General features: G+C 45.8%; 2 protein-coding genes across 8 annotated transcripts in view; one reads left to right on the plus strand and one right to left on the minus strand.

Moving 5' to 3' along the window:
• Window positions 1-5,740, plus strand: part of LOC143957099 (uncharacterized) — a 59,572-nt gene extending 53,832 nt beyond the window's left edge. For all 7 annotated transcript variants that reach the window (XM_077467239.1, XM_077467240.1, XM_077467238.1 and 4 more), the window contains one exon: window positions 1,381-5,740. In XM_077467239.1, the coding sequence (XP_077323365.1) occupies window positions 1,381-4,814 (3,434 nt within the window). In that variant the 3' untranslated portion in view covers window positions 4,815-5,740. The remainder of the gene's footprint in view (window positions 1-1,380) is intronic.
• The window catches only part of LOC143957207 (uncharacterized), a 441,673-nt gene that overhangs the window by 308,526 nt on the left and 111,566 nt on the right, over window positions 1-21,581 (minus strand). The window lies entirely within an intron of this gene.

Below are 21,581 nucleotides of genomic sequence, written 5' to 3' on the forward strand. Positions count from 1 at the left end.
TTGCAGATTTCGGACAACTTGTCTGTTTTCACAGAACACCGACAGGGTATACACTACGGTACCCAACGAATTGGCTGTTTTGATAGAACACCAGCTAAGGGGTTATAAATGTGGTCGCTCCCTTGGAGGTGGCCATGTTGTTGGTTACTAGTGGGCGGACTAACAATGTCCACTCATTATATCGTGTACCGTAGTGTATATGCTGCCGATGTTCTGTTGAAATCTGCAATTACTGCTGCTGGAGAGTCAACGGAAGTGATGTCGTTGGATATTTTGACGAGTTGGCTCTTTTGACAGAACCCCAGCAGTCCCATAAATGTCTGTTGGGACATGCAGGTGCATGGACACAGCCGCTGTGTTCCAATGGGATATCCGTGTGCATGCAGGTGTGTCCCCCTGAACTTACCTTAGGTGGACATGCAAGTAATCACTCTGTGTGAATGGGGCCTAACATGTAATGGGGCTGGCAGCTTTCTTAAAATAACTCAGAGCTGAAGGCAGAAAGTGATATGAAGGTGGACACCAGGTTTCAGCTCAGGTTTTCTATTTCCTTCCACGATTTAGATCATCAGTGATGACAGTGTTTCGTTTAAAGCTGACCTTGCACCCAAAAGAAAGGCCCCCTTATTATATAGTGTCCCTCCCCATCTTAAATAGCTGAATTAAAGCATGTAAAAAACATTTTGAGAACAAACTTTACCCCCGTCCTACACCCATGGTTCCTAGGCAAGGGTGATGCCATGATTCTTCCAGTTGAATCCAGGGAACACTGAGGTTTCAAAATTGTGGTAGATGATGCTCTTGCACTGTGCGAGCGATAAGGCAAATACATTTTTTTTTTCACAGGTGTTTTTTTTGTTCACAACTTTAATTCTACTGTTTGAAAAGCATGAAACACTATGTAATATGCCTGAAATCAGACCTTGCTTTTTAGTTCAAGGTCTGATTTAATCTTTTAGATCTGCCAGGGTAATATGTAAAAAGAAATTCAGTTGTGGGGAGCTTAACAGGCTTGGTGGAATTTAATAAAACAATTCCTGTTTACATCAAAAGTTTAGGGCAAACCTGTAACTTTAACAAAATCCCAAACTCACCCACCGTGTAAGTGACCCTCAAGTGACTATACTTCTAGACTATCCGTCTTTATAATCAAGTTGAACCTCACTGCTGATCTGTGAACATCCTGGTACTTCTTCTGAGTATGGCCCCGCTGTTGTCACATGGAGGCAGAGGTGTGACATTCATTATGCAATTGTTAACAATTCTCAGTTTGGAATTTTATTAAAGTGACAGTTTTTTTTTAGGAAGCAGAGAAAGTGATAAATGACAGCCTTCTTCACTCTTACCCTTTGTAACATAGTCTTTTTTTTTTTTTTACAGATGAAGCCTTCAATATGACCCTTTCAGATATTAGCGATTTGCCTGTTCTCCCACTAGACTGGATTGCAGAAGATGGTTTTGTCCACCCCGATTATTATACCACGAGGATTACTAGAAGTATGACATCAGGCACCCCCTTTCGAATAAAGTTAGAGAAGCCGAATGGAATCTTCCCATTTCATGTCACAACACAAAGACTCGATACCTGGACAGAATATTCATCATCTCACTATAACCAAAGAACCATACATGAAGAGAAACCTTTGAACTTGTCTGCTGTGAACACTAATTTTATCAAACACGAGAGCCTTTTGTCCTGTTTTGGTGGTGAGCATCCATTTAGTTACGAGTCTGACCTTTTCCAAGATGAAGATATCCGTAAAAAACAGAAACAGTTTGTCTGCTCAGTGTGCGGTAGTGTCTTTATCTCCAAGTTAGGTTTCATCAAACATCAGAAACTTCACAAAGGGCAGAATACGTTTTCCTGTGCCGAATGTGACAGATGTTTTTCAAGTGCCTCGGACCTCGTCGTCCACCGGAAAGTTCACACAGAGCAGAAACCCTTTGTCTGTTCCGAATGTGGAAAGTGCTTTATCACGAGCCTCCATCTCACCAGACATTTAAGAAGCCATGAGAACGAAAAGCCGTTTCCTTGCTCTGATTGTGGAAAATGTTTCAGCAGCACAGGCAACTTGGTGGTTCATCAGCGAATTCACACAGGCGAGAAACCTTTTGTCTGTTCTCAGTGCGGCAAATGCTTTTCCCAAAAAGCTAGTTTCCTTTCCCACCAGAGGATTCACACCGGGGAAAAACCTTTTGTTTGCTTCCAGTGTGGCAAACGCTTTACTCAAAAAGCTAGCTGTATAGTCCACCAGAGAATACACACAGGCGAGAAGCCTTTTGTTTGCTTTGAGTGTGGGAAATGCTTCAGCTCTAAGGTCTATTTGGTTCGGCACCGACTGGTTCACACGGGTGAAAAGCCCTTTGCCTGTTCCCACTGCGGCAGGTGCTTCACACAGAAAGCTAGCTACCTGGCCCACCAGCGCATTCACACGGGTGAAAAACCCTTTGTCTGCACCCACTGCGGCAAACCTTTTTCTCAAAAGGCTAGCTGCATTGTGCACCAACGAATTCACACAGGTGAAAAACCTTTTGAGTGTCCGGATTGTGGCAAATGCTTTAGCTCGAAGATCTACCTGGTGAGACACAGAGTGGTCCACACCGGTGAACGACCCTTTGCTTGTTTTGAGTGTGGAAAATGCTTCACGCAGAAGGCTAGCTTTAATGCGCACCAGAGGATACACAATGATGAGAAACCCTTCAAGTGTGAAGAGTGCGGTAAATGTTTCGCGCAGAAGGCCAGCTTCCTGGCTCACCAACGGATCCACACCGGTGAAAAGCCTTTCTTGTGTACTTTGTGTGGAAAGTGTTTTACCCAGAAAGCCAGTTACCTCACTCATCAGCGAATCCACACAGGGGAAAAACCCTATATGTGTACGCTGTGCGGAAAATGTTTTACGCAGAAAGCCAGCTACCTGGCTCATGAGCGGATTCACACAGGGGAAAAACCCTATGTCTGCTCCCATTGTGGGAAATGTTTTGCGCAGAAAGCCAGCTGTATTGTCCACCAGAGAATTCACACGGGGGAAAAGCCCTTTGTCTGCTCACAGTGTGGCAAGCAATTTGCCCAGAAAGCAAGTTGCATTGTCCATCAGAGAATTCACACCGGAGAAAAACCCTATGGTTGTGCCGAGTGTGGCAAGTGTTTTAGCTCAAAGATCTACCTGGTGAGGCACCAACTCATTCATCGTGGAGAAAAGCCGTTTCAATGCGGGCAGTGCGGCAAGTGCTTCACCCAGAAAGGAGGATACTTGGCCCATCAAAGGATTCACACAGATGACAAACCTTTTAAGTGTCATGAATGTGGACGGGGCTTTGCCCAGAAGGCAAATTATCTGGCCCACCATAGAATACATACAGGAGAGAAGCCCTTTGAGTGCACGGAGTGTGGCAAATGCTTTTCCCAGAAGGCTAGCTTTATTACACACCAGCGGGTTCACACTGGTGAGAAGCCTTTTGTGTGCACGCAGTGTGGCAAATGCTTTTCACAGAAAGCAAGCTACTTGGCTCACGAGCGCATTCACACAGGGGAGAAGCCGTTTGTGTGTACGCAGTGCGGCAAGAGGTTTACACAGAAGGCCAGCTGTGTCGTACACCAGAGAATTCACACAGGTGAACGACCTTTTGAATGTGGGGTGTGCGGAAAATGTTTCCGACTGAAGAAAAGCTTTGATGAACACCAACGGACTCACACAGGAGAAAAACCCTTTCCCTGTTCTGATTGTGGCAAATGTTTCACCAACGCTGCCAACCGAATAATACACCAACGGATTCACACTGGAGAAAAGCCTTATGCCTGTTCAGTGTGTGGGAAATGTTTCACTCAGAAAGCAAGCTTTGCATCCCACCAGAGGACCCATACTGGGGAAAAGCCTTTTGTGTGTTCCCAGTGTGGAAAATGTTTCACCAGTGCCTCTAACCTCATAGTCCACCGGCGCATCCATACCGACCAGAAGCCGTTTCTTTGTCCAGAATGTGGAAAATGTTTCACCTCCAAGATTTACCTGGTTCGTCATCAGATTATCCACACAGGCCAGAAGCCCTTTGAGTGCACAGAGTGTGGCAAGTGCTTTACGCAGAAAGCTGGCTACGTGGCACACCAGCGAATTCACACGGGGGAAAAGCCTTTTGTGTGTACACACTGTGGAAAATGCTTTACCCAGAAGGCCAGCTGCATTGTTCACCAACGAATTCATACTGGTGAAAAGCCTTTTGAGTGTTGCCAGTGTGGCAAGCGGTTTAGCTCCAAGGTCTACTTGGTACGGCATCAGTTGATTCACACCGATATCAAGCCCTACAAATGTTCTGAGTGTGGCAAATGCTTCACACAGAAGGCCAGCTACAATGCACACTATAGAATTCACACAGATGAAAAACCTTTTAAATGTTCAGAGTGTGGTAAATGCTTCACTCAGAAGGCTTCTTTTGTGGCTCACCAACGGGTCCATACCGGTGAAAAACCATTTGTTTGCAACCATTGTGGCAAGTGCTTCACTCAGAAGGCCAGTTGCGTGGTCCATCAAAGAATTCATACGGGAGAGAAACCTTTTGGCTGTTCAGAGTGTGGTAAATGTTTCAGCGCCAAAGTCTACCTCGTCAGGCATCAGCTGATCCATGCAGACGAGAAGCCATTCAAATGCGCTGAATGCGGGAGGTGCTTTACTCAGAAAGCTGCCTATATGGCGCACCAGAAGCTCCATGTAGATGAAAAACCATTTGTTTGTTCAGAGTGTGGGAAGTGCTTTACCCAGAAAGACAGTTATGTGGCCCACAAGAAGGTCCATATAGATGGGAAGCCCCTTGCATGTACCTGATTACTGCATGTAGATGCATCTTTAGCCTTCATCGTATGTATACTGTCACCGTAGCAATTGTCGCATCCAGGGGTGGATGTGTTGCTGGAAGTTCGGAAACCAGTATGCCAAATACAGCAAATGTTCCGATTGTTTGATTGGCCAGTCCACACACTATTGATATTTCAGTGTTGGCTAGATAATTTGAGTTTCCAGTTAAACTTTTTTGTGGAAATACGTTTTTGAATTTTTGGCTCTTCCTACTTGCCACAGTTATAGCAAGAGTTTTAAAATACCTACGGCTATTGCAAATTGAATTGGGGAATGTTTGTAGGTCCCTTCACACCTCTGGCTGGTGCTCCCTGGCTGAAGCAGCTTGGGTAAAGATGCTCAACCAGCATCGGTTTACACTGGCTGATACTCCCAAGACAAGCCAACGTCTGCAATGCTCACTCCTCCATAGGCTCAAGTCTCACTTCTCCTGCTTCATTCTCTGTACTGTATATCAAATGAAAAGCACTTGCAGCATGAGTGAAACTACTGGTGGGTGGAGTTGAGATTTTCTGGTGTACATCCAGTTCCTTATCACTATATATACTGAGAAACGTCAGTGTAATTTAACTCATGACCATCCACTCATTTCTTAAATATCAATTTTGGGTGGACTGACACTTATAAATATCCAAGTTAGATGTGCATCCATTAACCATAGTGGAAGCCATGCCAAGGTGCCATCGGTATTATTATAATTTTTTTAGTAAAGCTGGCAACCTGGCTTCTGGGATGGGTCCAGCTCTGATGCGACATATGTAACCTTTTGTAGTAGAAGAGAGGAAAAATATTATTAGTATATCACAGTTCTTTTCCTGTAACCTGGTTATTCAATTTTGAGTGTTCTGGAAATGTGTTATTTGCAAATAAACTCCTAATCTTCCAACACTACATAATAGTTAATTTGCCTTCATTACAAATGTTGCCACATGTACTGTCTTTTGAAGGGCACTTGTCAAGAGGGAACTACAAAGAACAAGGCTGCTTATCTCAGTCTGAAAATATTCTAGGTCAGTGGCTCAGAAGGAATTTAAGATGGCATCTACATGCCAACCAAGCAACTGTACCTGAACACAAAAAGTGAAGATTTTCTATATTATAGGGCAGCGATGGCAAACCTTGGCACCCCAGATGTTTTAGAACTACATTTCCCATGATGCTCTTCTACCCTGCAGAGTGCATGAGCATCATGGGAAATGTAATTCCAAAACACCTGGGGTGCCAAGGTTATAGGGCATGATTCAGCAGGGGTTTGTTGAAACTCCACCTCATTTAGGTCAATGGGAGCCAAATCTCTCAAATTAAAAATGCCCATTTTTTGGCTACCATGCAAGGGGGGTGTCAAAAATAGCATGGGGATGGCACTGTGCTGAGGGACATGTATTAATGCATTTTTTGATTTATATACCACACATTCAGAAAGTGATTTTGTTTTTTTTAGCACTGACATCTGCAAAGGAAAAAAGTTTTAAATTGCCAGCAAATGATGTTGACAGCTGTCTATGCCAGCTCTTTGTGTGCTGTGTAATAGGAAGCTGGCAATGAATGTAATTTGATAAAACTAAGATCAAACCATAAAGATGTCTACTCACGAACATAGATGTCAAACTCCCTCTGCAAGCCACATGCATGGCTGATCTCTCACACAATGCTTAGACTGCCTGGCCAAGGAGCCTAGGCTCTGAAGAAGAAGGTTGGTCCTTTGAAACATGTCAGCCATCTGGGTCCTATTTAGGACCCCCTTCCTTGACTGGGTAGTCTAAGCATTGTGTAAGAGATTGGCCATTCATGTGACTTGCAGAGTGAGTTTGATGTCTATGTTTGTGAGTAGACATCTTTATGGTTTTGTCCTAATTTTATTAAAGCTTTTGGATAATGCGCTAGGCTAGAGCACCCTCTTTTTTTCTTTTAGCAAGAATGGAAAAAATTTCCCTCAAAAATGTATACCAGATCCTTTTTAGCTGGTGTGGGTTTTAAGAGAATACCTCACACTCAAAAAATACACGAAGCCCCCTAAAAATCCATACCAGACCCTGAATCTGAGCATGCAGCCTTGGCCATATGCCCTCCTGAACCACACAAGTCCTCAAAATGGGGAGGTTGCCTTGCCATGTTGATGAGGACAAGGGGCCTCTTTCCCACAATCCTGGCCCAGTGGCTGTGGGGGTCTGTGGCCGGTTAGTTTATCTGAATCTGGGCCCCCAAATATTGCCCATCATGTGGATAAGTATGGGATACATAGTACCCCTACTCATTCACAAAAAAAGGGTTGTAGCCTAGAAATAAAGACACTTAAATGTTTAACAAGTCCTTTATTTTAAAAAATAAATATCCCTAAAAGATGTCCCTGGTTGTAATAACATTATCAACTACAATGCCTGCCGCTGCCTCCCTGCCGAAAAAAAAACCTGACAACCTACTGCACACGACCCATCCTCAATGGTGACACCAGCTGAGTGATGGCTCCCCAAGCTGTCAAAGGCTATATAAAGAAAGAGGCAAGGATAGTGGTGACATCATTGCCTAAATATGGCCATGTGGCTTTGATAGAAGGACGAAGGTTAGATCTCCAATATCTGGGTATCACTGTTCTGGCAGTTATAAGGAAGAAACTAAGAAGGCCTTTCTTGGCACTTGAAATTGATGCAAGGGGCATGGAGAGGTGGGCAATTTCTGGAGTTCATCAGATGCAAACGCTTCTCCCCTGTTCATGAATTGTAGAGATTAGCATTCAGAAGGGATGAGATCAAAAGGCAGGACCACCAGGTTTGTAGCATAGTACCGTTCTCATTCATGCAACGCCAGCAGCTATCCAACACTGAGGCTATTATTTTTTATAGGAGGGAAAAACTAGCGTGTCAGAATCCTAAATTTTTTTCCTTAACCCTAACTGCAATACTGAGTTTATGCATATGGGTATTCCTGTGTCAAAAGAATGGCATAGAGTCGGAGGATAAGGTGTGTAGGGGTCTGGGATTGAAGGCAGAGAGGTTCAAAGGGCATGAAGTCTCTATGAATGTCTCCTATTTGGTTGAGATGACGTGATCTTTCAGCTGAAGGTAAGGGAGCTAGAGGCATGGTTAAGGGGTTGGTCTACAACTAAATTAGTGAGAGGCTCCAGTTGGTCAACTCACAATGCCATTGAGATAGGGGAAGGGCTCCCCCTCAACCACTTTTCCTTGGGGGAAAGCCGGATTGCCTAGAATGGTGGTCATTTGGCCTTTATAGGAGCAGAACTGAGTCCTTTTAAGTTGTCCGACACTCACATAAAGGATATACAGTTTGAGAGGGTAGTTACAGAGTCAATCTTGAGGGGAAGACTAGGGTAAAGAAAGTAGAGAGGTCAGGGCAGTCTCTAAGCAACCCACAATTTGTACTTGCCATGAAATTTACAATCTAGGACAGTGTTTCTCAACTAGGGTTCCGTGAGAAGTTCCAAGGGGTTTCGCTGCGATTCAACATTGTGGTGGATGTATATCTGCCCAATGTTGTTTTCAGTGTTACCAATGTGCGCTGACAGTGAGTACTGTCAGCGCACATTGGTACTCGATGCCCTCTCTATAGTTCCGGCTCAGAGGGTGGAGGGGTTCCGAATTCAGAGCATTGAGGCAGGGAGCTGAGAATGGAGGCATCAAGACAGGGAGCCGTGTGAGCCCAGAATGGAGACCACGGAGATGGGGAGCCAAGGGAGCTGAGAATGGAGGCATGGAGCTGAGGGAGCCAAGAATGGAGACAATGTAGACAGGGAGCCGTGGGAGCAAAGAATGAGGACTGGAGGCAGGAAGCACCAGATCAGAAGGTGAGATTCTGTCTGAATGGTAGCAGTGATGCACACTGTGGATAGCAGAGAAAAGGAGCACATGGCTGGATTGGGAAATGAAATCCTGTGTACAAAAGGGGTGAATGCAGACTGCAGGGGGGGAGCAGAGAACAGGAGGTGACATTGTGTGTATAACAGCACTGAATTCAGACTGCAGTGGGGGGTGGGGGGGGGCAGAGAGTGGGATTTGTCATGTCACATTCGGCTACCCATCACATTTTGCTACCCGCTGGAGTGTGCATGCGCGATGCCGCCATATGCAATCCAAATGTTGTAAGACACCACTTTACCACAGGGCCCCTCACAGGCTTGCTTCGCTTGGCATAATTATCTAACTCTATTTCCACTTGGATGGTGGAGCTTGAACCTGGACTCAGGGGTGTGGGCACAAAATTCTGCGCAAGCGCAGATGGCCACAGTGTTGGAACGCATATGGCGGTGTCACGCATGCGAAGTCCAGCGGGTAGCCAAATGTGATGGGTCACCATATGTGACGAAACAGGGGAAAACAACAGTACCTGCTGTCAGTGCACATTGAAAACATTGGTATCATGTGTATATTTTTTCTGCACAGAAATATGCAACACATATGCATCTTTTTGCAGAGTATAATACTGAAATGACACCAACATTGTGGTGTAAACAGGGCACATAGAAATCAGTTGTTTTCTTTATGTCCTTGCAAAGACCTGCGTTAGGAATATGCACGTGAACAAGACCAAAGTATTCTTCGCAGGTCCAATCTGCACTATTTTCCATCAATTCTTATGTATGTATGTTGTGAACAAGGACCAATGGCAAACGTTCCCATCTATGCGACTTTGAAAAGGTGCCTGCACTACGGGTGCCACTGAAATCAATGGGCTGTGACTTGTCATGCGACTTTATGTATCCAAAGTTGCATGACAAATCATACTAGTGGAAACGGAGCCTTATTGTTGTTGCCTGTACTATGATCATTGTAGACTGTGAGCTGAGACCCCAGAGCACTTACAGCTACACTGACGCCCCCCCCCCCCCCCCGTGTCCAGCTCCCTATTCATGTGCTAGTCTTCACTCAAAGCCCAGCACAGCTATGCTGTATGTGTGCCCTGCACCCCCCCACCCCCCTGTGTGGATGGGTCTTTTTTTATTTCTTAATTTTCTCATTAATTAGGATGTACAATGCATCCTTATTGACTAGAGAACACTGGGCAGGAACCTATGGTCAGCTAATCCCATCCTGTATACACCCGCTGGCTACACAGGAACAGTGTCCCTCCCTGGAAGTGATGTCACTAGCTTTCAGTAGCCACGCCCACTTGCTGCTTTTAGACTCAGAAGGAAGAAGAATTGAAGTCATGTGACGCACTGGATACTGCAAAATAAAGGCAAAAAAAATTTTTTCTTTTTATTTTGAGGCATTAGGCAGAACTTAACTCGCATTAATAATTGCAGGGGAGAATTTAAGTGTTAGGGTGGAGTTCCACTTTAATCCAACCACAAATAGAATCTAAATTTTTAGCTCAAGTGGGTGATGACCAAAGTCTGCTGGCAGGGAATGGGAGACCCACAATTCCCATTTATTTTTGAATGTGGGCAGTACTGTGAAGTTCAAAGTATCCAATTTCTAACTTATTCCTATGTTTTCATGCATAGGACAAGGTAATAAGGCTAAGCGATTTATCTATGCATGAAAACATAGGAACTGGGGTGCAGAAAAATGGTATCAGCTGCTCTGGACTGATGAGTCAAAATGGTCAAGATTTGGTTGTAGCAGGAGGCAGATTGTTGGCGAAGGCCTGGAGAGCAGTACAATAATGAGTGTCTACAGGCAACAGTGAATCATAGTTGTAGGTTCCTTGCAAGTTTGGGGCTGCATTTCTGCAAGATGGTCAGGATCAATGATATCCCCAATGCTGAGAACTACAGGCAGATACTTATCCATCATGCCATACCATCAGGGTGGAGTGTGATTTGCCCCAAATTCATTCTGCAACAGGACAAGGGCCCCAAACATACAGACAATGTCATTAAGAACTATCTTCAGCGTAAAGAAGAACAAGGAGTCCTGGAAGTGATGGTTTGGTCCCCACAGAGCCCTCATCTCATTATCATCATCCGGTCTGTCTGGGATTACATGAAGAAGCAGAAGGATTTGAGGCAGCCGACATCCACAGAAGATCTGTGGTTAGTTCTCCAAGATGTTTGGATGAACCTACCTGCTGAGTTCTTTAAAAAAACTGTGTGCAAGTGTACCTAGAAGAATTTATGCTGTTTTGAAGGCAAAGGGTAGTCATACCAAATATTGACTCGATTTGGGTTTCCATTTTGTTAAAGAGGAAGTAAAGGCAATATTAAAAAAAAAAAAGCACACACCCTGTAAGGCAAAGGCATAATGAGCTAGTATGCATAGCATACTAGCTCATTATCAATAACTTACCTGAGAACGAAGCCCCCGAAGCGGTCCTCCGTCTTCCTCTTCGCCACTGCCATGTATCCCGGAGCGACTTCCGGGTCTCGCTGCTCCGGTGCTGTGATTCGCCGGAGCTGCAATGACGTCACTCCCGCGCATACGCACGGGAGCCGACACAAGCGGCATATCGCCGCGATCTGCGGCCTGCCCAGTGCCCCTGCGTGCCGCTGTCTTTTTGTAAATATCTCCTAAACCGTATAGGTTTAGGAGATATTTCTTGGACCTACAGGTAAACCTTAATCTAGGCTTACCTGTAGGTCAAAGTGGTTTGTAAGGGTTTACAACCACTTTAACTGATAAAAATAAACCAGTGCGAGGCCTGAGAAGCACAACTTAAATAAATTGAAAATGATGAAGCCATCAAAACATATAGATCCCAACTCGTAAGCACGATACTTGGATCCAGTGTAGTACATCATAAACATAATATACAGTATATGCCAACAAATAAGATGTCAGTAATATATAAAGTGTCTTGAAAAAGTATTCATACCCCTTGAAATGCTCCACAATTTGTCAGGTCACAACCAAAAACAGAAATGTATTTTATTGGGATTTTATGTGATAGACCAACACAAAGTGGCACATAATTGTGAAGTGGAAGAAAAATGATAAATGGTTTTCCAAATTTTAGAACCTCCTTTTACTGCAATTACAGCTGAAAGTCTTTTTGGGGATGTCTCTACCAGCTTTGCACATCTAGAGAGGGACACTTTTGTGCAAAATAGCTCAAGCTCTGTCAGATTGGATGGAGAGTGTCTATGAACAGATATTTGCCACCGATTCTCAATTGGATTTAAGTCTGGACTTTGAGTGGGCCATTCTAACACATGAATATGCTTTGATCTTAATCATTCCATTGTAGCTCTGGCTGTATTATTATTATTATTATTATTATTATACAGGATTTATATAGCGCCGACAGTTTACGCAGCGCTTTACAACATTGGGGTAGACAGTACAATACAATACAATTCAAGACAAGGGGAATCAGAGGGCCCTGCTCGTTAGAGCTTACAATCTAGGCTGTATGTTTAGGGTCATTGTCCTGCTTGAAGGTGAATCCCTGTCCCAGTGTAGACTCTAACAGGTTTTCTTCTAAGATTGCCCTGTATTTGGCTCCATCCATTGTCCCATCAACTCTGACCAGCTTCCCTGTCGCTGCTGAAGAAAAGCATCCCCACAACATAATGCTGCCACCGCCATGTTTCACAGTGGGGATGGTGTGGTTCAGGGTGATGTGCAGTGTTAGTTTTCCACCACACATAGCGTTTTGCTTTTAAGACAAAATTTTAAATTTTGGTTTCATCTGACCAGAGCACCTTCTTCCACATGTTTGCTGTGTCCCCCACATGGCTTCTTGCAAACCGCAAACAGGACTACTTATGGCTTTCTTCTTGCCACTCTTCCATAAAAGACAGATTTGTGGAGCGCACGACTAATAGATGTCCTGTGGACAGATTCTCCCACCTTAACTGTGGATCATGGACCTCTTGGCTGCTTCTCTGATTAATGCTCTCCTTGCCCGGCCTGTCAGTTTAGGTGAATGACCATGTCTTGGTAGGTTTGCAGTTGAGCCATACTCTTTCCATTTTTGGCTGATGGATTGAACATTGCCCTGTGACATGTACAAAGCTTGGAATATTTTTTTATAACCTAACCCTGTTTTAAATTTCTCCACAACTTTATCCCTGATCTGTCTGGTGTGTTCCTTGGCCTTCATGATTCTGTTTGTTCACTAAAGTTCTCTAACAAACCTCTGATGGCTTTACAGAACAGCTGTATTTATACTGAGATTAAAGTACACAAAAGTGTTACTAATTAGGTGACTTCTAAAGGCAATTGGTTCCACTAGATTTTAAATAGGGGTATCAGAGTAAAGGGGGAATGAATACAAATACACACCACACTTTTCAGATATTTATTTGTAAAGAATTTGGAAAACCATTTTTCCTTTCACTTTACAAATATGTGTAACTTTGCATTGGTCTATCACATAAAATCTCAATAAAATAGCTTTACATTTTTGGTTGTAACATGACAAAATGTGGACAATTTCAAGGGGTATGAATACTTTTTCAGGCCCCTGTAAAGTGATTTTATACAAGTCTAGAAGCTCAACATAATCCACAGATTGAGAAAGATATTAGGTGGTAGATAAAATGGAAAATTATATACTTACCTGGCGGTAATTTTCCTTTCCTGATACATAAGTATGACAGCATACACATATGGGTTAGGCTCTGCCCCTCCCCAATCAGGACTGGTTATACTATATATAAATGAGTAGCCTTCCCCCAGGCGGCATTCTCGTAACTATACTCAAATGCGAAACCCACAAGGGTGGAACCTGTATGCTGTTATGCTTATATATCAGGAAAGGAAAATTACCGTCAGTTAAGTATAGAATTTTCTGTTTTCCTGACACAAGCATGACAGCATACAGGTATGGGATGTAGCACACCCACAAAGCCTATAACGGAGGGCCATGCCAAAGTGTTTTAACCAACATATCATTAGATTAATTTAGAACTGAAGTCAATTCCCCTGCTTCCAATGCTTGATTATCTTTTCAATAGGCAAATTGTTTGTATTATATGACCTGGTTGGTATCCTGTAAAATTCTGGACCTCTAAATTTTGCCCATGAGAACGCCACCCATCTGGTAAAGAGAGCTCTCCACTGGATTGATGAATTTGTCTTTTTTCTATAAGCCCCTCAGGCTACTTTGACCGAGATAATGCCATTATCTTAATGGACAGTGACAACTCTTCTGATACCGCTAGGCCTGAAGAGGCCACTGTCTGACCTCCTAGAGAAGGGCCACTTCCATGTATTTCTTCCATATAGATTTCATTACCCCAGCTTGTGGTGACACAGAGATTTCAGTTTGGACATGGCGGAAGGGTGATGTCTTTACCCAGAAGCAAGGATGCAGATCTATCTGTGGTGCTGGAGAAGAAGAAATCAGAGCTATTTTGTTTAATTATGGTAGTAATAAGGGAGTTTACTGCTTGACGCTTGGATATCTGAAAGCCTTCTCCCCGACATAATAGCCTCAAGTAATTTTGCTTTGGTGTCACTGAACCTATTGAGGAAGTCTTGTTCAGAAGAATGGAAGAGTGGGACAACATTTCCAACACTTGTTGCACTGCAAGTTCTAAGGGGAAAGGACAGTCTGTACCAGCCTTTCGAAATTGGTTTCCCAAGATGTGCGGTGGTCACTGGATCTCAGGGGGTGAGGACTTGGCCAAGACTTGGCTACCACTCAATCCCTTATCTTGCATTACTTGCAGACATCTTAATCTTTACAGTTGGAAGCAGAGGATTCAATCCTTAAATTTTGCAAGATTTCCCATGTTCTAGTATACCTTGAGTTTGCCGCAGGTTCCCCCGGATTCACAAGGTTTTAAATACTGAAGATGAGACCCCTAGATGAGCCTTCCTAACTTGGTCTCCCAGTTGCTAGATCTAAAGTAGCTGAATTTGGATGCACCTGGCTCCGCTGTGTAAGGTCTGAGATCTCAGGAAGAATAGGAGGTTCTTGGGCCAAAGACTGTACTTTGAGGACACCAGAACATTATTGCCCTTACCACAGCTGTATGACTACGGATCTATATGAAGAGCTTGGAGGTCATTGAGTCTGGTGGTTATGTAGGCTAACCTGCCGACCCAGCTGGATGTTAGTAGATCCACTGCTTCCACTTCTGGGAAGCTCCTCTTGCAGGAATAACTTCCATTCCTGACCATTGAGTTTACTGCCAAGTTGAGATTCGTTGAACTGCTTGTTGGTCTAGGCAGTGATGGTGAACCTTGGCACCCCAGATGTTTTGGAACTACATTTGCCATGTTGCTCATGCACTCTGCAGTGTACTTGAGCATCATGGGAAATGTAGTTCCAAAACATCTGGGGTGCCAAGGTTCACCATCCCTGGTCTAGGGACTCACCTTTGACATCCAAGGCTTAGTATTTTACCATGTCTGACAGGAAGTTCTAAGAAGCCAGAACACAAAGAGCAATGCGATGAGACAGGTTCTACTGTTGGCAAACCTGAATGGAAGATACCTAACATGAGCTGAATAATCTTGTCCTTCTTGCCATGATGATAGGAGATTACCTATTGCCATTTGTATGGAGCATAAATGAGGCTTCCTAGGCTGTGTTGTCCAAATGACTTCACCACTTGGGAATCACTGCACCCCTAATGTTAGACACTTCGTCCTCCATTGGCCTATGTCATTGACCTTGAGCTAGGAGGTCACTAAGGTGGATACCAAGAAAGTGAACAGACTTTGATGATTGGTATGCCTGGAAGCTAGGGATGAGCTTCGTGTTCAAGTCGAACGTAAGTTCGACTCGAACATTGGTCGTTCGGGCGTTCGCCAAATTCCGAACGTTTGGGCCGTTCGCGGCAAAATTCGTGTGGCCCACAATGCACTGCGATGGCGCAGTGCATTGCTGGCTCATGATTGGCCAAGCATGCACTGTGACCCCGCATGCTTGGCCAATCGCAGCGCCAGCAGCGAGGAGAGCCATGGTTGGCCACAGGCATCCTGCCTGTGGCCAATCATAGCTCAGGCTGTGTAGTGCACGCCCCACACTATATAAGGCCGCCTTTGAGGTGGCCTCGTGTAGTGTGTTAGTTAGCATCTGAAGCAGTGGGTGTTCTGTGTACTTTCAACACAGTTACACACCAATCGTTTTTGGCTGATTTCCTATCTTGATCTTGTGTAGTGGTTACTGTCTGTGCCCTGACCGCAGTATACACCACTATATTCACCTCACCTATATAGCTAGTGATCTAGCTTTAATACTTTAATAATAGAGCTTGCAGTCAGTAGTGTTAGTGCGTGCTGTCTGCGTGCTCTGTACCCAGTACATACCACTATATCCACCTACATAGCTGTTCTCTATTTGAGCCCAATTGCCATCTGCAGGAGTTATTGGAAGTTGTGTGTGCTTCCAGCACAGCACAGCACAGTATACATCTGTATATACCCCTTTAACTCTGCTGTTTTCTGGTTATTGTCTGCGTGCCCTGACCGCAGTATACACCGTGATATTCACCTCACCTATATAGCTAGTGGTCCATCTTTAATAATAGCGCTTGCAGTCAGTAGTGTCAGGAGATAGTGCGTGCTGTCTGCGTGCTCTGTACCCAGTACATACCGCTATAATCCACCTACATAGCTGTTCTCTATTTGGGCCCAATTGTCATCTGCAGGAGTTATTGGAAGTTGTGGGTGCTTCCAGCACAGCACAGTATACATCTGTATATACCCCTTTAACTCTGCTGTTCTATAAAAAAGGCATCTGCAGGAGTTAGTGGGTTTTGTGTGCCTCCAGCACAATATAAACTACCCAACTACTGTTTTACCCAACTCCCTTCAGGCCATTACCATGTCTGGAAGGCCAACAAGGAGAGGCAGACAGGCGCGAGCCAATAAAAGAGGGCAAGCAGGCTCTGTGTCTAGAGACAACAGTGCTGGTCGTGGACGCGGTGCATTGTCATCAGCACGTGGCCATGGGACATGCTTGTCCTTCTTTTCTGCAGCTGGACATGTTGAACCGCAACATGGCAACGACTTGGTAGAGTGGATGACCAAGCCCTCTTCATCCTCCTCATCCTCTCTCACCCAGTCTCAGGGTAGTAGCAAAGCAGCTGCCAACGCATCGTCTTCCCTCCTCTCAATGTCATCATCAGTGACTCCTTCCCTAGACCCACCACGTCCTCCTGAGGAGTCTCCTGAACTCTTTGAGCACAGTGTTGGGTACATGCTCCAGGAGGATGCCCAGTGTTTGGTGGGCTCTGATGATGACACTCAGCTAGAGGAAGGCAGTAGCGTGAGCGCAGAGAGAGAGGATGCTCAAGAAGCACAGCAATCTGGCAGTCATGTTCCACAAGCTGCAGCATACTGCCAGGTTTGCTACAGCGATGAAGAGGGAGGGGATGATGAGGGCACTGACTCCACGTGGGTGCCTGGAAGGAGGGAGGAGGAGGAGGAGGCACATGTCCAACGAGGCAGGATGCCCTCCGGGGGCCAGCTTAGGGGCAGCACACCGACTGAATCACACCGCAGAGCTCCGCCTGCGCAGAGCGCTTCCTCTGCGCGTTATTCTAAAAGTTCTTTGGTGTGGGCCTTTTTTGAGACGAGTGCATCAGATCGCACCGCTGCTATTTGCAACATATGTCTCAAGCGTATCTCACGTGGCCAAAACATCAGCCGCTTGGGCACCACATGCTTGACCAGACATATGTTGACCTGCCATGCAGCTCGTTGGCAAGCGTACCTCAAAGACCCACACCAAAGAACAAAGCGGACCTCTCCTTGCTCCTCATCAGCTGGCATCTCCAACCCCACTAGACCTTCAGTCCTCTCTGAAACCTGCTCTGAGAGGAATGAAGGTGTAGAATTAGGTGTGTCACAGCCAAGTGCTTCCGGGAGCTAGTGGTACATCCACGTCCGATTATAGCAGGCAAATGTCCCTGCCCCAGCTGCTGGACCGGCGGAAGAAATTTACTCCCAGCCATCCACATGCCCAGTGGTTGAATGCTAGCTTGGCTAAATTGCTAGCACTTCAACTGCTGCCTTTTCAGTTGGTAGACTCGGCCCCCTTCCGTGAGTTTGTACAATGTGCGGTTCCTCAGTGGCAGGTCCCCAAACGCCACTTTTTCTCACGGAAGGCGATTCCGGCTCTCTACCGGCATGTGGAAGGCAATGTCCTTGCCTCGCTGGACAGGGCGGTCAGCGGTAAGGTGCATATTACCGCTGACTCATGGTCCAGCAGGCATGGACAGGGACGTTACCTGTCTTTCACGGCCCATTGGGTCACTCTTCTGGCTGCTGGGAAGGATGCAGGACAAGGTGCAGTAGTGTTGGAGGTTGTTCCGCCACCACGCCTCCAAAATGCTACTATTGGTTGTGACACACCTCTCTCCTCCACCCCCTCCTCTTCTTCTTCCTCCATGGCCTCTTCCAGTGCTCTGTCCTCAGAACCAGCGGTGCTCCGTAGGCGTTCCAGGGGCTACGCAAGTACGCAGGCAAAACGATGCCATGCCGTGCTTGCGCTGGTTTGTTTGGGGGACAGGAGCCACACTGGGGCGGATGTTTTGTCAGCTCTGCAGGGGCAGGCCGAGAGGTGGTTGATGCCACGCCAGCTTAAGCCAGGAATGGTGGTTTGCGACAATGGCACCATCCTCCTCTCCGCCCTCCGACAGGGACAACTGACCCATGTGCCCTGTGTAGCTCACGTCCTTAACCTGGTGGTGCAGCGGTTCTTGGGCAGGTACCCCGGCTTACATGATGTCCTGAAGCAGGCCAGGAAAGTCTGTGTGCATTTCCGCCGATCATTTAATGCCTGTGCTCGGCTGGCTGAGCTCCAAAAGGAGTTGAACCTGCCCAAGAACCGCCTTATATGTGACATGCCCACCAGATGGAACTCAACATTGGCCATGCTGCAGCGGCTGCACACGCAGCAGAGGGCCATCAATGAGTACCTGTGCGACTACGGCACCAGGACAGGGTCAGGGGAGCTTGGTTTTTTCTCACCACGCCAGTGGGGCATGATCAGGGATGCATGCACTGTCCTGTCACCGTTTGAGGAGGCCACAAGGATGGTGAGCAGTGACAGTGCATGCATCAGTGACACTGTACCTCTTGTCCACCTCTTGGAGCATACGCTGCGTGGAATAATGGACAGGGCACTTGAGGCAGAACAGAGGCAGGAAGAGGAGGACTTCCTTGCCTCTCAAGGCCCCCTTTATCCAGACAGTGTTCCTGCTGTGCCACCCATCACACAGGAAGAGGGTGAGGAGGAGGAAGAGGAGGAGGAGGATGATTGTGTCAGCATGGAGGTGGAGGCTGGCACTCAGCATCAGCATCAGCAGCAGCAGTCTTATAGGGATGATTTACAGTCCCAAGAAACACGTGGACTTGTACGTGGCTGGGAGGAGGTAGCTGCGGATCATGTTGTCCTTAGTGACCCAGAGGACTCCGGACCGAATGCCTCAGCTAACCTACGCTGCATGGCCTCCCTGATCCTGCAAAGCCTGCGGAAGGATCCTCGTATTCTTCGGATCAAGGAGAGGGACCATTACTGGCTGGCCACTCTCCTTGATCCACGGTACAAGGGTAAGGTTGCCGACCTTATCTTGCCATCGCAGAGGGAGCAGAGGATGAGACATCTCCGGGAGGCCTTGCAGAAAGCTCTGTGCAACGCGTTCCCAGAGACTGGGAGGTCACAAACTCCTGGTCCTGGACAACGTGTTGCTGAGGCATCAGTCAGAAGGAGCGGTGGAGAAGGTGGCCGTCTGACTGATGCTTTCAGACAATTTTTTAGTCTGCAGCCCCAAGGTATGATTGGTTCCAGCACCCATCGCCAGCGTCTAATTTACATGGTGCAGGAATACCTAGGGGCAAGGTCAGACTTGGACACCTTTCCCACTGAAAATCCTCTGGCTTACTGGGTCTTGAGGATGGATCACTGGCCAGAGCTTGCACAGTATGCAATTGAGCTACTGGCCTGTCCTGCATCCAGCGTTCTTTCGGAACGCACCTTCAGTGCTGCTGGTGGCTTTGTTACCGATCACAGGGTGCGCCTGTCCACCGAATCGGTTGATCGACTGACCTTCATCAAGATGAATCAGTCTTGGATCACCCACAGCTACCAAGCACCTGAAGCTGATGTAACCGAATAATTTTTTTTGAAATACCACATCCCTTCAAGACTGCCTATGCTGATGCTGAGTGACTGTCCTGTTATGTTGATTGTCTATCCTCTTCCTCCTCCGCTGATATGTTGGAAGAACATTTTTGGTTCTGGGTGATGCCAGCAGCCCAATTTTTCTGCCCCTGTTTAACAGGGGCGTTTAATTACAATTTTTGATGCAATTCTTTGCAGCAGGGCTAATTCCTGCAATAAAACTAGAGTATATGGCAGAGGTTGGAGTGTGGTGGCACCAGCACCAGTGTGTAAGGCCCAATTTTTCTGCCCCTGTTTAACAGGGGCGTTTAAGTACAATTTTTGATGCAATGCTTTGCAGCAGGGCTAATTCCTGCAATAAAACTAGAGTATATGGCAGAGGTTGCAGTGTGATGGCACCAGCACCAGTGCCTAAGGCCCAATTTTTCTGCCCCTGTTTAACAGGGGCGTTTAAGTACAATTTTTGATGCAATGCTTTGCAGCAGGGCTAATTCCTGCAATAAAACTATAGTATATGGCAGATGTTGCAGTGTGATGGCACCAGCACCAGTGCCTAAGGCCCAATTTTTCTGCCCCTGTTTAACAGGGGCGTTTAAGTACAATTTTTGATGCAATGCTTTGCAGCAGGGCTAATTCCTGCAATAAAACTAGAGTATATGTCAGAGGTTGCAGTGTGATGGCACCAGTGCCTAAGGCCCAATTTTTCTGCCCCTGTTTAACAGGGACATGTAATTACAATTCTTGATATAATATTTCACAGGAGGGCCCCTTTCTGTGCCCACCCAGAGTAACGGTGAGGACTTATAGTGTTGTGGCACCAGCACCACAACCACCAAAGGTCAATTTTTCTACCACTGTTCAACAATGGCATGTAATTACAATTCTTGATATAATCGTTCACAGCAGGGCGCTCCAGCGCCCACCTCACTTTGAGGGCTTACAATGTTGTGGCAAAACCAACACCTTGTTCCGCCATTTCTGCAGAGCAAATAGGGCAGGCCCCTACTTTCAAACATCCAACTTACAAACACCAGACAGCAGCAAGTGAGATGAAAAAAGATGGACGACAAAACAAATTATACAGGGGTGATAACCCTTCCCTATGTTTTCCAAAAAGCTTAAAAATAGTTTTTTTGACTGGAGCTACACTTTAAAGGAACAAATTACCAATTTTCCTTTGGGGAGTGGTGCTGGTTAGTAAGGGCTGGAAAGTTTTACCATCCATGCTACCCATGCACTTTTTTTTTTTTTTTTTTGGATAGCATACCTACTTGACTCTCACCTTATTGATCGTGGCTGGTCTCTGGTTAAGGTCATGACTCAAGATTTAAGCTGCAGGTTTGTGGTCATAATAAATACCTGGAAGTACTGGCTAGAACATAACCTTAATACGATATCAGTGGCCATCCACACATACATTTGCAGACATGGAAGCAGCAAATGGACCTGTTTGCTAGTGTGAGCAAGGGTTAAACCCTTAGACAAAAGCAATTACAGATAGCAGTGCAATAAACCAATTACTTAAGGCACTGTAATTAAGTAGAGCACTGCATTTCACTATGGCATTTAGACATAACAGGTTAATGCATAGCAATCATTAAACACGTTGCACCCAAAAGCAGACACTAAACGCATAGCAGCAACACAATGCATAGCAGTGTCATCCATACTGAACTCTGCCATAAGCAGTGCAATGAAGGGTTAATATACCTGGCAGGATCACCTACCCTAGGTCACTAACCTGTAAAGGTTAAAAAC

Source organism: Lithobates pipiens, unplaced genomic scaffold (assembly GCF_037356315.1).
Source record: "Lithobates pipiens isolate NorthernLeopardFrog02 unplaced genomic scaffold, aLitPip1_a1.2 Scaffold_51, whole genome shotgun sequence".
NCBI classification, from domain to species: domain Eukaryota; kingdom Metazoa; phylum Chordata; class Amphibia; order Anura; family Ranidae; genus Lithobates; species Lithobates pipiens.